General features: G+C 47.8%; 1 protein-coding gene across 1 annotated transcript in view; it reads right to left on the bottom strand.

Annotated features, from left to right (window-relative positions):
* CLPB (ClpB family mitochondrial disaggregase) overlaps window positions 1-14,777 on the bottom strand; it is a 73,523-nt gene that overhangs the window by 35,149 nt on the left and 23,597 nt on the right. Inside the window, exons 4-5 of the mRNA XM_063148052.1 lie at window positions 10,941-11,044; window positions 6,779-6,907 (exon numbers count right to left, since the gene is read on the bottom strand). Coding sequence (XP_063004122.1) covers window positions 6,779-6,907; window positions 10,941-11,044 — 233 coding nt within the window. The remainder of the gene's footprint in view (window positions 1-6,778; window positions 6,908-10,940; window positions 11,045-14,777) is intronic.

The following is a 14,777-nucleotide window of genomic DNA, read 5'->3' as shown; positions in this document are numbered from 1 at the left end:
GGAGAAGAAATTTTCCCTATATCCAAACTAAACCTCTCCTGGCACAACTCGAGGCAGTTTCCTCTAATCCTGTTGCTTGTTACCTGGGAGAAGAGCCTGACCACCACCTGACTCCACCCTCCTTTCAGGGAGTTGTAGAGAGGGAGGAGTTCTGCCCTGAGCTCTTTTTTACTGTGGTAACTGCTGACTGCAGCAAAACCACAATGTTACTTTCTCTGGATGTGTTAAAACCAAAGCTCTCTCCTCTCTGGAAGTGGCTGCTGGGAACCTGAGAGCCTACTCTCTAGGGATATCCTTTACTCTCCCTCTGGAAGAATGGACCCTTTTAATCTGGGATGCAACAGAAAACACTCCAAGACATATTAAGTAGTAGTTAATAAGAAATTAATTGGGTTAGAAAAAACCCAATTAATTAGAACCTGATTTTTCCAGAGAATACCATAAGCACTTTTGCTTTCTGATGGCCAAAGCCCATCCCTTGCAATGCCGGCTCCATAATCTGTTTACCCATCACTCACCCTACTCACAAGATCTGCAATTACATTGGACTGAGGAGATGAGTGCACAACATTATGAACAAATGCACTGGGCTAAATTTACTAACAAATCAAGTTCAGCAGACCAGCTTATTGCAGCTTCAGCTAAAATGTTTTCACAAATGTATGTTCATTTCTTCCTCTCTCTCTTTCACATCTAATTAGAGATGAGAGACTCCAAGATTGCTGAAGAGGACTTTTGGACAAGGGCAAGGAGTGACAGGACAAGGGGGAATGGCTTCCCATGGACAGAGGGCAGGGTTAGATCAGGTATTGGGAAGAAATTCTTCCATGTGAGGCTGGTGAGGCCCTGGCACAGGTTGCCCAGAGAAACTGTGGCTGCCCCATCCCTGGAAATGTTGAAGGCTAGGTTGGATGGGGTTGGAGCAATCTGAATTAATGGAAGGTGTCCCTGCCCATGGCAGTGGGGTGGAATGAGAAGACCTTTAAAGTCCCTTACAACCCAAACCATTTTGTGCTCATGTGATCCCCTGTGGATGTACTGCAGGAGGCATTTCCAACGCAGTAACAGCCTGGTCAGCCTGTGTGCTGACTCTAGGAGGAGCTGGGAGCAGAGGGGATGATTCCTGAAGATGGGAAATAGAAAGCAGGGCAGTCAGGGATGAGGAGAGCACAGGAGAGAATGGGGGACATATGGAGCCTGCTCAGGTTTGGCAGAAGGGCAGGTGTTGCTTTCTGCAGTGGGGATAGAGAGAGGGAAGTCCCAGGAACTGGCATGGGTCAATCTCTGAAGGAAGGAACTGCTCTGTTTTTAGGCAAGGGTCGGAAATACAAGCCCCTACCCACCTATGTGCAGCACAGAGTAGTGCACTGCCACACGACCATGCAGAAACAACACTTCCACACATCAGCAGATGACAGTTCAGACAACCCCTTGCTTCATGGACACACACACACACACCAAACACACCTTGGAAAAGTTCTTGGAAATTAATTTTGAGATCCTAGAAAAATGGCAGTGAGCTGCTACACACCAGGGGAACCTTGCTTCTACGCTTATTCCTGTGCCTGGTTTCTCAGGTGTATACATAAGCAAGTGCTCACAATATTCTGATTTTGCATTTTGTAAGCTCCAACCTAAGACAGTTCCTGCAGCATCTTCTTCTGTGCTCTGTCTAGTGTAACTTTAATTTACTGAAAGGTTACCACAGCTATGACAACTCTTCCCAGTACAAGGCTGTGAAAAGGGAACAGTTTCTCATACTGGGAGAAGGGTCATTTACCTGCAGGGCAAATCCCTGAGCAGCAGCAGTGCTGTCCCTAGCTCTGAATCACAGAATCACAAGATTGTTTGGGCTGAACAGACCTTAAAGCACACCTCATATCAATCACCCTGCCATGGGCAGAGACATCTTCCACAAGACCTGGTTGCTCCCAGACTTACCCAACCTGGCCTGGAATAGTCCCAGGGATGGGGCAGCCACAGCTGCTCTGGGCAACCTGTGCCAGGGCCTCACCACCCTCACAGGGAAGAATTTCTTCCCAATATCCCATCTAATGCTGCCCTCTGTCAGTGGGGAGCCCTGACTTGTCCTGTGACTCCACGCACTTTTATAAAGAGTCCCTCTCCAGCTATTTTGGAGCCTCTTTAGGTACTGGCAGGTGCTCTAAGGTTTTCCTGGAGCCTTCTGTTCTCCAAGGTGAACAACCCCAGCTCTCCCAGCCTGTCTCTAGATCAGAGGGGCTCCAGCCCTTGAACAATCTCCATGACTCTGGACACATGAATCAGTGCCTCCCTGCGTTTCAGCAACAGATTCTGGAGCAGAACTGTTTGTAGAAGGGAGGTTGATCTCGGCTATGCTCCGCGGCAGGGTTACACCATTGCCAGAAAGCTGCACCTTTTAATACTGCTATATCACTTAAATACTGACATAATAAAAGCTCCCTCTAAAACAAGGGGATTTCTGTCACCAGCAAGCTGGTGACCCTGCCTGCCTTCCTCTGAGCTAAACACAAAGTCCCTGGAATCAATTGTGCCTGCAGTAGCAACTGGTGCACAGTGCGGATGCGAGCGCTCACCCACCCCTTCCCCAAACACCGACATTTACGGTGTCGCCTCAGGTCAGGGGACTGTGAAATGTCACCAACAACTGCCCGAAAGGACAACAGAGCTGCCACTTCATCTCGCGGTCTGCTGGGCACACACATGCTGACCAAAGGGCTGTAAGGTCCTGCAGGGGTCAAGCGAGTCACTGAATGGGCCACAAAAGGCCAGGGATGTGGGGTGAGGGGCAAGTGCAGGGGGCTTCCCTTAAAAACAACAGGGGGGTCGGGAAGTGGCTGGAGCAGAGAGGGGCTGGGCAGTTAATGGCTTTGGCCCCAGGGCAGAGCACCAGCCAGAGAAGTTAGAGTAAATAGAGAGTTAGTAAAAGGCAGGTGTAGGGAGGGATCAAGGGGAGCCTGTTCCATGTCAGCAACCAGGAGCCACCCTGTGTGTGTGATGTCAATGGCAGCAAAGGGGCATTACCCTCACAAAGGGCTGAACGGGGCTCGATCTCCACACCAAGACCCTTGGCCATGTATTCATCCCAGATTACACTGACCAGGAGGCAGGGATGCCCTGCTTTGGGAGGAGGGGAACGCCTCCAGTGAATGCCCTGAAATCCTCCTATCATGCACTCATCAGGAAATCCAATTCCAGCACCCAAAACTGGCTGAAAGGGCAGGGGAGGGTCTGCTGTCACCCCAGCAGCTCAGAGTCCACCTGACAGAAAGGTGAAGTTTATTACATTTAGCAAATAATCCTCATAAATCTGCACCCTAAACCATGACTGCAAAGGGTAAGTGGGTATTGTGGATGGTGAACAGGGATTATTAATCTGAGGAACACTGTGAACTCAACCTTGGGAGGAGCTCCAATGGGAATGTCACCACTGCCAAATGCAGATTCCCACTGGTGGCTTGCCGTCTCCAGGATCTGAGCACTGGGACATGCTCTACAAGACAAGGATTTCCGCTTGGAAATGAACTCTGAGGCTCTTGAGCAGGATCCAGAAGGATTTCTGTGGGGCTGGACTAAGAACGGAACAGTGATGAGTGAGCATCACATCTTCTGGCTAAATTCTGAATTTTTACTTTGATTTCACACAATCCTTCCATTTGTACCCAAACAAACACAGTCCCACAGATTGTTAAATGCTTTTTTTTTCCTGAGATCCAAGGGAGTTCTTTCAAGCTGAGACACTTTGCTATTAACAAAGAACTCTCTGTGGGCACCAGGCAGAGAAAGGGCCATTCACAGGGATGGCAGTGGCTCCAGGACAGACACAGAAATATCTCTGGAACATAAAGAACAGTTGCCTCTGTGCAGTGAGGCCTGGATTGGAAGAGTACTTGGAGAGCTAAGCAGGGCACAACTGGAGAAATAAGGTGGACTTACTCCTTACAATGATTTATTCAGGATGGAAAAATTCTTTAGTGCCAACTTCAGTTATTCACACCCATCTTTTACCTGCACTTAGGGTAACCAAGGAGCTGCCCTGGTACTTTCAATCAACTGATAATATGCGCCATGTAAGGAGGCTTTCCAAGGCAGAAATGAGAAGCAGGTATCTTTGTAGAAAATGCTATTCCAGGTGATTCTGCCCCTCTGCCCCACTCTGGTGAGAACCCACCTGCAGTGCTGCCTCTAGCTCTGGGGTCCAACAACAGAAGGTTCTAGAAATGCTGGAGCGAGTCCAGAGGAGGCCACAGAGGTGCTCTGAGGGCCGAGCCCCTCTGCTCCGGAGACAGGATGGGAGAGCTGGGAATGGCCAGTCCAAACCATTCTGTGATTCTATGATTCACACCATGACATTTGTCAAACACTCTCCACTCTCTGTACAGACTCTCTGCACAGACCTGTTCCCAATACTGCTGTGACAAGGACTTTTCCAGCCCTTCTACCCCATTGCCACTCTCTGTAACACTCCAGAGCCCCCTGCACTCTCCCACAAAGCCCTTCCAGGTCTGGGCATTCACAACCCGTTGCTCAAGCAGGTAAAGCCCGCTCCACTCTGCTCTGCTCCTCCTGTGGGCATCCCCTGACATAACTGTGGGATCCCAGAGGTCTTGTTGGGAGACCTTCTGATCGTCAGTCCCATGGCCAAGTGACTGCAGAGCAGGTGCTGTTGGCCCATGGAACAGACATGCAGTCAGTCAGATGCTCTGAGACTGTGCCAGGTTCTGTGTTCACACAATGCCCACACTGAGGGGGGCTTCTATGTCAGAAAAATGCCTGCTTTTTTAGCTCTCTTCCCTGCAAGGAGCCCTGCCTTTGCAATAGAATTTGTTTCATTGGTTCCTTTGGTTTTGGATTAATTTATGGCCAGGAGCTGGGGCTCTGGTATCTGTAAGGCTCCCAGGGAAACTCTGACCTGGAGTTCAGTGCTACAGAATCTCACCCTTTCACTTTTATATTTCTATTTGTGAAAGATAATAGGCAGATAATACAGATGAGTATCAAGGTTCAATGTTGCCACAATTAATTTTCCTCATCCCATCTGGGGACATTTAGCCATCACAGATACTACTTTCTATTATCTTTTTAGCTGCTTTCTTAAAGAATGAGCCTTATGAGACCACATCATGCCATTACATACTTGTGTGCTTCCCTAGAATTAACTTCTGAGATGTCCACATCACAAAGACTATATTTCTCAAATCTTTGCAAAAATCAGCATCTGGCCAACCAGACCCTAGTGAGCCTGTCTTTGTAGGGCCAGGCTGTGACAGGTGACCACTTTATGTTCCACCTGGCTGCTGGCAGCATACACCTGAGGCAGGGACAGCATTGCTGTGGCTGGCTCATCTCCAAGTGACCTTGGGGACATCACAGGAGGAGAGCTGCTGAAATTGCTGGAGAAGAAGGAGTGCTGGGGACAAAGGACATCACATCTGGATGAAAGCAGAACTATAGACCAGCTTGGTGGTCTGGCACACAGTGCATGTGCAGGTACACACTAAGCAGATGCTAGCTCTGGAGAACAGCACAAGAGTCACAAATATCATCCCAGAAGGAACAGCAGGAGTGTACATATAAAAACCCTGGCCAGGGCAGGACATTCCTGTTCTGTTCGCTAAATGCTTCTTCTCATTCTACTCCACTAGTGCTGAAAAGCTTTTTCCCCATGAAGACAGCTGAGCACTGAACAGGTTGCCCAGGTGAGTATACAAGAGAAGACAGTGAAGCAGGCTCTGTGAGGAGAAGGGCTCTGTGATTTAACCAGGAGGACCAGTAACTGCATAATTCCGACCAATTCTCACAAGAGCTGCACTGTCCCGGTCCAACAGTACTTGAGTGTCCCCCATTTCATCTGGGTACCAGCACCTATTCTGTGCCCTGGCTACAGAGCAGATCCATTCCTGGTGTAGTGGGGACCCTTCCATTCCACAAAGGGACATGAGGGATATGACAGAAGGCCTGAGTGAATACTGCAGGTGGGAAATGAAAAAATACTAAGCAGAAACCAGTGGGCGCATGTGGGGTACCCAGTCCAGCTCTGGGGCTCCCAGCACTAGAAGAGTGTGGAGCTGCTGGAGTGAGGACAGAGAGGGTCACAGAAACTCTCCAAGGGCTCTCCAAGGAGACAGCTGAGAGAGTGGAATGTGTTCAGCCTGGAGAAGGGAAGGCTCCAGGGAGACCTTAGAGCACCTGCCAGTGTCTAAAGAGGCTCAAACAGAGCTGGAGAGTGCTCCAAGAGCCTGGAGTGACAGGACAAGGGGGAGTGGCTTCCCATTGACAGAGGGCAGGGTTAGATGGGATATTGGGAAGAAATTCTGCTCTCTGAGGGTGCCAAGACCCTGGCACAGGTTGCCTACAGAGGTTGTGACTGCCCCATCCCTGGAAGTGTTCCAGGCCAGGTTGGATGCAGCATAGAGCAACCAGGTCTAGTGAAAGGTGTCCCTGCCCATGGCAGAGGGTTAGAAATGGATGATTTTTGAGATTCCTTCCAACCCAAACCATTCCAGGATTCTATGATTCCCTGGATGTTTAACTGCAGGAGGAAAGGGAAAACTCAATGACTAAGGTGAGAAGAGCCACCGAAAGCACACGGAGAAAAACCACTGGAAATGAACGGGAACACAGAAACTAAAAAGTAAAGAGATGAAAGCAAACAGCAAATCACACCAAATTGTGACAGTGACAGAGTGTGACCTGTGTCTGAACCTGACAGTTTTGTAGGATGGGCTGACTCAGAAGTGCTTCTGGCCCATGAGCTGGGTGGAACTACGAAACTCACCTGCATCCAGCAGCAGTTGGACTGTCAGGTAGTCATCAGCCAGAACGGCGTAGTGCAGAGCTGTGCAGCCCTTGAAGTTGGCTCGGACGTTGAGACGGTTGTTGAAGTCATCCTCCCGGGTGACAAGGACTGCAGGGGACAGAGAGTGAAAGCTCAGCTCACTGAGAGAATTACAGAACTGCTCATCTGGATGTGCAGCAGCAGCATGGACCCACCACCCCTCACCAGGCAGGAAGCTTCTTAAGGGCTTTGTGACCTCTTCTGGGACCACCAGGACCCCAGTGGGTGTTTCTGGTGGGCATTGCCCCCACTCCACTGAGCAGCAGTAGAGATAAGGACAACATGGTTTCCATGTATCCCAGTATTGTAGGGTAACTTGGAAGAGACCTTAAAGCTCATCTGGTTCTATCCCCCTGCCATGGGCAGGGACACCTTCCACAAGACCAGGCTGCTCCAAGCTGTGTTCAGCCTGGTCTTGAACACTTCCAGGGATGGGGTAGTCACAGCTTCTCTGGGCAACCTGTGTCAGGGCCTTGCCACCCTCAGAGGGCAGAATTTCTTACCAATATCTAATCTAAATAATGTTTTTAGCAAACAGAAGGGAAGCTGTGACAGGAATGAATGTCCCACTATGGCTTGATCTTTAAGCAAATTCCTGATTTTGGGAGTCTCCAGCACATAAGTCCACGTGTCTCAGCAGGGCATGGCTCTAAAGGAAGGGTCTGCAGCACCCCTGCTCTCCTGTAGCTGGTTTAAGGATCAGGCTTTAGAAAACCTGGATTTTAAACTCTTTGCTTTAGTCATCAGCAAAAAAAATAAGAGAGAGTGACTTTTTACAGGGGCAGATTGTGACAGGACAAGTAGGAATGTCTTCAAACTGACAGTGGGCAGTGTAAGATTGAATATTGGGAAGAAATTCTTCCCTGTGAGGGTGGTGAGACAATGGCCGAGGTTGCCCAGAGGAAGCCCCATAAATACCCTGTCCCACCATGGAGCATGAGTGATGGTGGAATTGGTGCATGCTGTCTCCATTCAAATGAACACCACCCACTGGTGGGCCAAATTCTGCTCCTGGAGGTGTGTCCAACTCTTTGGTGAAAGGGTCTGTACCCAAAACTCATCAGAGCCAGATCCAGGGGCAGGGAGAGCTCCCAAGTGCTCTGAACACCTCATACTGTACTATGGCAAAACAAGCAGAGCTGGAAAACCGACGGGCTGCAGGGACTTCTTCACAGTCCCTCCTAAGAGCCATCAAAAGATTTCTAGGAGATTTGAAAAGTTCCAAAGAGAGAAACACTGTGATGAATACCTGATGCTGTCCGAGCCCAGTATCTCCACTAATGAACCACAGTCCCTCCAGGAAGATCAATTAATGCCCTGGCTCCTTTCCTTCCCTGGGTCCTTTCTCCAAGCACACAGGGTGAGTATGTATATTTATTTGTCGTCATTTCCTACCCAGGGAGGAGCAGGATAATGAACTGCGTGCGTCAGGGAAGATGAATCTGAGATACTAGGGAGCAGCGCAGTAAAGAGATTAAAGTGTTATTATTGTTGGTTTTTTTCCCCCATGGTCCGTTGTGACAGCTCGGCCGTCATCTGTAAAAAATGTCTCTGAGAAAGATAATCATCGGAAACTCAATAAAGCGTCAGGGGAAGCCTCGTCCACCATCCATCACTGGGTGCCTGGAAATTTTCAGCCCTCTGTCTCCCTTCCTGCCATCCATATAAATGTCTGTAATATATTTTGTGCAGTGGTTGTGGAGCACACCCTCTCGATTTGGATGTTTTTATGAAAAAATATTTATACACGAAATATGTAAATGTCTAAAAAAAAAGGAAAAAACAAAGGCAGTTTCTCTCTCTCTTTTTAAAAACGCAACTGAATTTATTCTTTTTAATAAAACATGTCAACCAAAGAATTAATGCAACTTCTCATGGAGTGGCCTTATCTTTTCTTCACCCCAAAATATATAACATTAGAGAGGGATGAATGCAGACAAAAACAATTAACTTTCTTGGTTGATACACTTTATCTTAAATAAAGTCTATGTACATGCATTATGTATTGGCATTCTATTGCTCATTTTTTAATGCAGTTTCATACATTTTACATTCCCTGCTATAGGGATATGATCTATGTACACTCTCTCTACCAGCAAGAAGTAGGTCTGCTGCACGGGTGGGTCACAGTGAGGGATGAGAGCAGGGAGCTTTTAAAAATACAGAATAATGCCCTGTCAAAGCTGTCGCCTCACTGCTCCATCTTCTTAACTCAACCTGTGCTTTATGAAAGGTTCAAATATTACACCTTCATTAGGCTTTCACAGAGCTGAGCACCAAGCCAAAAGCACAGACAGGCCCGTGGATAATGTCCCTGTGCTTCAGCAGCACCCATGGTGTGGCTGCCTGACCAGGGAAGTGACCCTGTGCTGGGTGCTCTGAGGCCACACCTGGGCTCAGCTCTGGATCCCTCACTCCAAGAAGGACATTGAGGGGCTGGAGCATGTCCAGAGAAGGGCAATGGAGCTGTGGAATGGTGTGGAGCACAAGTCTGGTGAGGAGTGGCTGAGGAAGCTGGGGGCTCAGCCTGGAGAAAAGGAGGCTCAGGAGGGACTTTCTCACTCTCCTCAACTCCCTGACAGGAGAGTTGAGCCAGGTGGGGATCGGGCTCTGCTCCTAAGGAACAAGGGACAGGACAAGAGGAAATGTCCTCAAGCTGTGGCAGGGGAGATTCAGGATGGGTACAGGGAAATATTTCTTTATGGAAAGAGTTGTTAAGCTCTGGCACCGTCTGCCCATCTGTGGAGGGCTTTAAAAGTCATGTGGATGTGGCACTTGGAGACACAGTTCAGTGATGACCTCAGCAGTGCTGGGAGAATGGTTGGACTCTATGGTCTGGAAGGGCTTTTCCAACTGAAATAATTCCATTATTCTATTCTATGACTCTATGCAAACCATGCTGTGCAGACTGAGGTCTGGACAAACTGTGTGACTTCCTCCCATTTTCCTCCCAGAGCAGCAGGAACAAGGTTTAACTTCCAAACAAGTCAGAGCACACAAAAGCAGCCACTGTGGGTGCAGGTGTACCTGGGAATGCAAGGCCCAGTGGCTGGCTGGGCTCTGGCAGGGCAAGGGGGATGTCTGGGAAAAATCCCATAGTCTGCCAGCTCAGAGGTGAGGTTGGCAGGTCAGCACAGTGCCTGGATAGAGAAAAGGCTTCTGGGATGGGGAAGGAAAGACAGGGATACTTTAGGAGGGTTAAGTCCTACTATCATTCCTGCCAGCATGAGGAACAGAAGAATCTCTGAACATGCAGCTGGCTGCTACAAAGCACAGCTGGCCACCTAGAATCCAGACATATCCTGATAATCATAAAACCAAGAAAATTTTACCACCATTTATTGTCATGAAAAGTGGAAACTGTCTGGGAAATTTATATAGATCTGAATTAACAAAGCAGGTGTCTGAGAAACCTGGCCTAGTGGAAGGTATCCATGCCATAGCAGGGGGGTGGACTGGATGGGCTTTAAGGGTCCCTTCCCCACCCAAACCATCCCATGATTCTATGATTCTGAGTCTGCATCAACCAGTGATGAGGATAATGAAGGGGTGAGCATGGAAACTGAGATCTGCCAAGAATATCCATAATGAGATGACATGACTCTGCAGAAAATGACCTTGTTTCCATGGAAAGTCATCTAGGGCTGAGAGCTGATACTGATGCCTGCCCAAACCTAACAGCAGTCACTGCAACCACTTGCATCATTCAGCTTTATTTCAATTGGCCAAGTCTGTCTGTATTTCACAGCTCCTGATAAGATCTGGATTAAGGCTGCTGGTGGAATACACTGCCCTGAACCCTTCCCCAAGATGTGGCTGCATGTGAGTCAATGGAATGACATTCCTATGTATGACTTTGTATTTTGCTCTGGATATATAAAACCAGTTTATCTCTGGTAAATTGAAGTATTGCTTCCATATAATATCTATATAATGTTTCTTTCCTCTTCAGACATACATTCACCCAAGTACCATCAATTACTCTGCATTTAAAAGGAAGAAGATGAAACAAGCTCTAAAAAAACCCCATGAGGTCAGATCAGGAACCAAAATTTTGGGAGCTGAAAAGCAAATGTCAGTAGCTACACACAAGCCATCTTACCTTCCAAGGAATGGAGGCCTTTTTCTTTGGCAATCTCATACACATTGCTGAAATCATCCCCAAGGTTTGGATCAGCATTAGCTGTGAGCAGAGCCTTTACCACACTGTCACAAAACAGAAGGAAAGTAAGGTAGAAGTAGTAGATGAAGAACTGAAGTCCTTCAGAGACTGAGAAGTGCTCAGAAAGCCCTCTTCAAATACTCCTGGGAATGTTAACATTCCAAGGAAGTTAATCCACAACCATAACTGAACATTTCATCAAATGGAGCTCCACCAGCATAGGCTAAAATGAATTATATGGGGAGGGACTGGAGGAAGGGGTGACACTGTAGAGATATGCAATCCTTCTGAGGTGACATGCACAGAACATGCTTCTAGCACAAGGCATATTCCTAGACACAGACCTTGGCTCCAAGGCCATCCCTGTCCCTGCCAAAAGGAAGATTACTGTAACAATCTGCAGACTAAGGGAAGCAAAACTACACTGCTTTTGGGAGGCAACTGTACAGCACCTGCATCTCCGGTACTACAGGTGCCATCCTGCCACAGGAAGTGCAAACAACTCCCACCGCAAGCCGTTCAGAGGAGGCTCTGAAGATAATCAGAGGGCTGGAGCACCTCTGCTCTAGAAGACAGGCTGAGAGAATTGGGGGTGTTCAGCCTGGAGAAGAGAAGGCTCCAGGGAGACTTTAGAGCCCCTTAGGGCCTACAGTGGCTCCAAAAGTCCTGGAGAGAGACTTTGGACAAGGGTCTGGAGCGACAGGACAATGGGAATGGCTTCCCACTGACAGAGGATAGACTGGATAGCAGGAAGAAATTCTTATCTGTGAGGGTGGTGATGCCCTGGCACAGGTTGCCCAGAGAAGTCGTGGCTGTCCCATCCCTGGGAGTGTTCCAGGCCAGACTGAGGCTTGGAGCAAACTGATCTAGTGGCAGGTGTCCCTGACAATGGCAGGGGATGGAATGACATGGCTTAAGGATCCACTCAGCCCAAACAATCCTGTTTCTATGACTTGAACTTCACAGCCCTTTTAGAGACTGGAAGGGGCCCTAAGGTGTCCCTGAAACCTTCCCTTCTCCAGGCTGAACAACCTCAGCTCTCCCAGTCTGTCTCCAGAGGCGCTCCAGACCTTGGAGCACCTCCTTGGTGTATCCAAGCAGCTTCACTGCACTCCACATTGTTGCTCCAGCAGCTTCCCACACTTCTGAGGTAGGACCCCAGAGCCAGATGCAGCTCTGCAGGTGGGGTCTCATCAGAGGGGAGCAGAGGGTCAGAAGTTTCTCCCTTGCCCTGCTGCCCATAGAGCTGGGGATCAGTCCAGGACATGCTGGATTTTGAGCTGCCAGCAAATGCTGCACATTATGAACATGCTGCAGTGGGACATGGGATGCACTGCCCAGGCATTTTGGTGTGGAAGTCCTCACTCTCTGCTTCTGAATCCAAACAATTATCAGGTAAGAATTAAATTTCTCACTCCTTCTGAAAGCAGCTTAAAGCCAGTTAATTCTTAATTTTTTTTTTCAGCATGCAGGCTTCCCCTGACAACTAGACAGTAACTCATTTGTTAGCATTCATCACCAGTGACATGGCTCACAGGCTGACAGTGATGTGTGCCACAGCCTGACATGTACCTGCAGGCTGTGGCTTGTCAAGTCACATGTGGAATTCAACTTAAGCTCCTCTTCCATTTACCCTATAAATGCATTAACAGAATCAAGGGTGGTTATCTTGTTATTTCAGCATGGTATAGCAGAGGCCAGCTCTTTACTAGCACTGGTGTGCTCCTCACCATGTATAAAGTCACCTCTAGTGAGCACAGCACCAAGACTGGGGGCAGGAGATAGAATCATGGAACTTTTTAGGTTGGAAAAGCCCTCTAAAACCATTGAGTCCAACTGTTCCCCCAGCACTGTCACTCACTGATACCCGGGAAATGTAATAGATCTTTCCAACAATGTTAAAGTGAATATAAAAGCATATCTTTACATATAAAGTGAATATAAAAGCAAATCTTTACTTGAAAGCTTTCAGGTACAAAATGTGGTGAAAACTGCATGTGGTATATTAATTCTACAATTTTTATAAGGTTAGTTGATTAGTGTGCTTATCATATACTGTCCAATTAAAAGGTTAATTGGTTAGGCAATAATTGCTGGGGTCTTGCTCCACTGGAAGCAGTTCAGAGGTTTCTTTTGCCCCATTTCTGTTATGTCTGGTCCAGACTCTGATTGGAAAAGAGAATGTCTTTGTAGCTGGTTCTCTTCTTGGAATAAGACTAAACAGTACTTAGGAATATGTTTATAAGGCTAGCTTATCATTCCTAAATGTAGGAAGGAAAGATAGGAAAAATACTAGAAGCTACAGCTATGCTTTAGCAATCTACAAAGCTACAAATATATAAAATATATAAAAAGCTAAAAATCTTAGGTATAACTCCCCCTTAAACTACATCCCTATGTCAAACATCCAAATGTTTTTAAAGCCTTCAAGAATGGTAACTCCACCACTCCCCAGGGCAGACTGCACCAGAGCTGGACAACCCTTTTGGGGAAGAAATTTTCCCAATATCCAACCTAAACTTCCCTTGGTGCAACTTGAGGCTGTTTCCCTTGTCCTGTCACTTGTTACCTGGGAGAAGAGACTGACCCCCACCTGGCTCCACTCTCCTTTCAGGCAATCCTGGTGAGCATACAGAGCTCATTTACATCTGTACTCCATTAATATCCATACTTCATTTATATCCATATTTAGATAATATAGTTTGTTCTATAATATTTAGGGTGAGAGGTTCTGGCTCTCATTCTGCAAACAGCAATTTCCAATTATGGCCCTTCCCCTTTTCAGTCATCAGAAGCTGCAATGCACAAGTTCTTGAGTGGATTGAATTGTACAGCCATGATCATACCTGATAGCTTAGAACAGGCACTAAGGATGGGCATCATGAAAACCTGGAATGCTTTGGGTTAGACAGGGACCTTAAAGACCTTAAAGCTCATCTAATTTCAGCCCCCTGCCATGGGCAGGGACACCTTTCACTAGACCAGATTGCTCCAAGCTCCGTCCAATTAAGTCACACTTCCAGGCATGGGGCAGTCACAGCTTCTCTGGGCAACCTGTGCCAGGGCCTTACCACACTCACAAGGAAGAATTTCTTCCCAGTATCTCATCTAACCCTGCCCTCTGGCAGTGTGAAGCCACTCCCCCTTGTCCTGTCACTCCAGACACTTGTCCAAAGTCCCTCTAGAGGTCTCTTGGAGGCTCTTTAGACACTGGCAGGGGCTTAAGGTCTCACTGGAGCCTTCTCTTCTGAACAGCCCCACCTCTCTCAGCGTCTCTCCAGTCCCTGGAGCATCTCCATGGCCTCCTGTGTACTTGTTCCAACAGGTTGACATCTTTCTTGATGGTGGATCACTTCATCTAGTTTCAGACATCAGCAGTGGAAGCCACAAAGCCCAGAGCACCCTTGCATCACAGATGTGCTCACTCTCTACCACACAAATCTCTTCAATGAGCCTGAGTTTTCTCCCAGTTCACCAAGTAGTTTTGATTTTTGTTTGAAGGATCAGCATGGGAGATAACCCACAATCTTCAGTACAGTTCCAGTCAGACAACCTCACTATGTCATCCTCAGGCCTCCATGGTAGTGCACTCCCTGGCCACACTATGATCTGAGAACAGAACTGTGATGCCAGGGAAAAGACACTGATCCAAATATCTGCTCCATGTTCAGAAGAGACATGTCTACACTGTCTTGCTACACTGCTCCTTAAGGCCCTATCAGTGAGCACATCCCATGTAGGAGTGCCACAATGAGCCTATAGATCCTTCTGGACTAC

This window comes from Melospiza melodia, chromosome 2, assembly GCF_035770615.1.
Source record: "Melospiza melodia melodia isolate bMelMel2 chromosome 2, bMelMel2.pri, whole genome shotgun sequence".
Taxonomy (NCBI): Eukaryota; Metazoa; Chordata; class Aves; order Passeriformes; family Passerellidae; genus Melospiza; species Melospiza melodia.
This window is presented reverse-complemented; position numbering and strand designations above follow the sequence as displayed.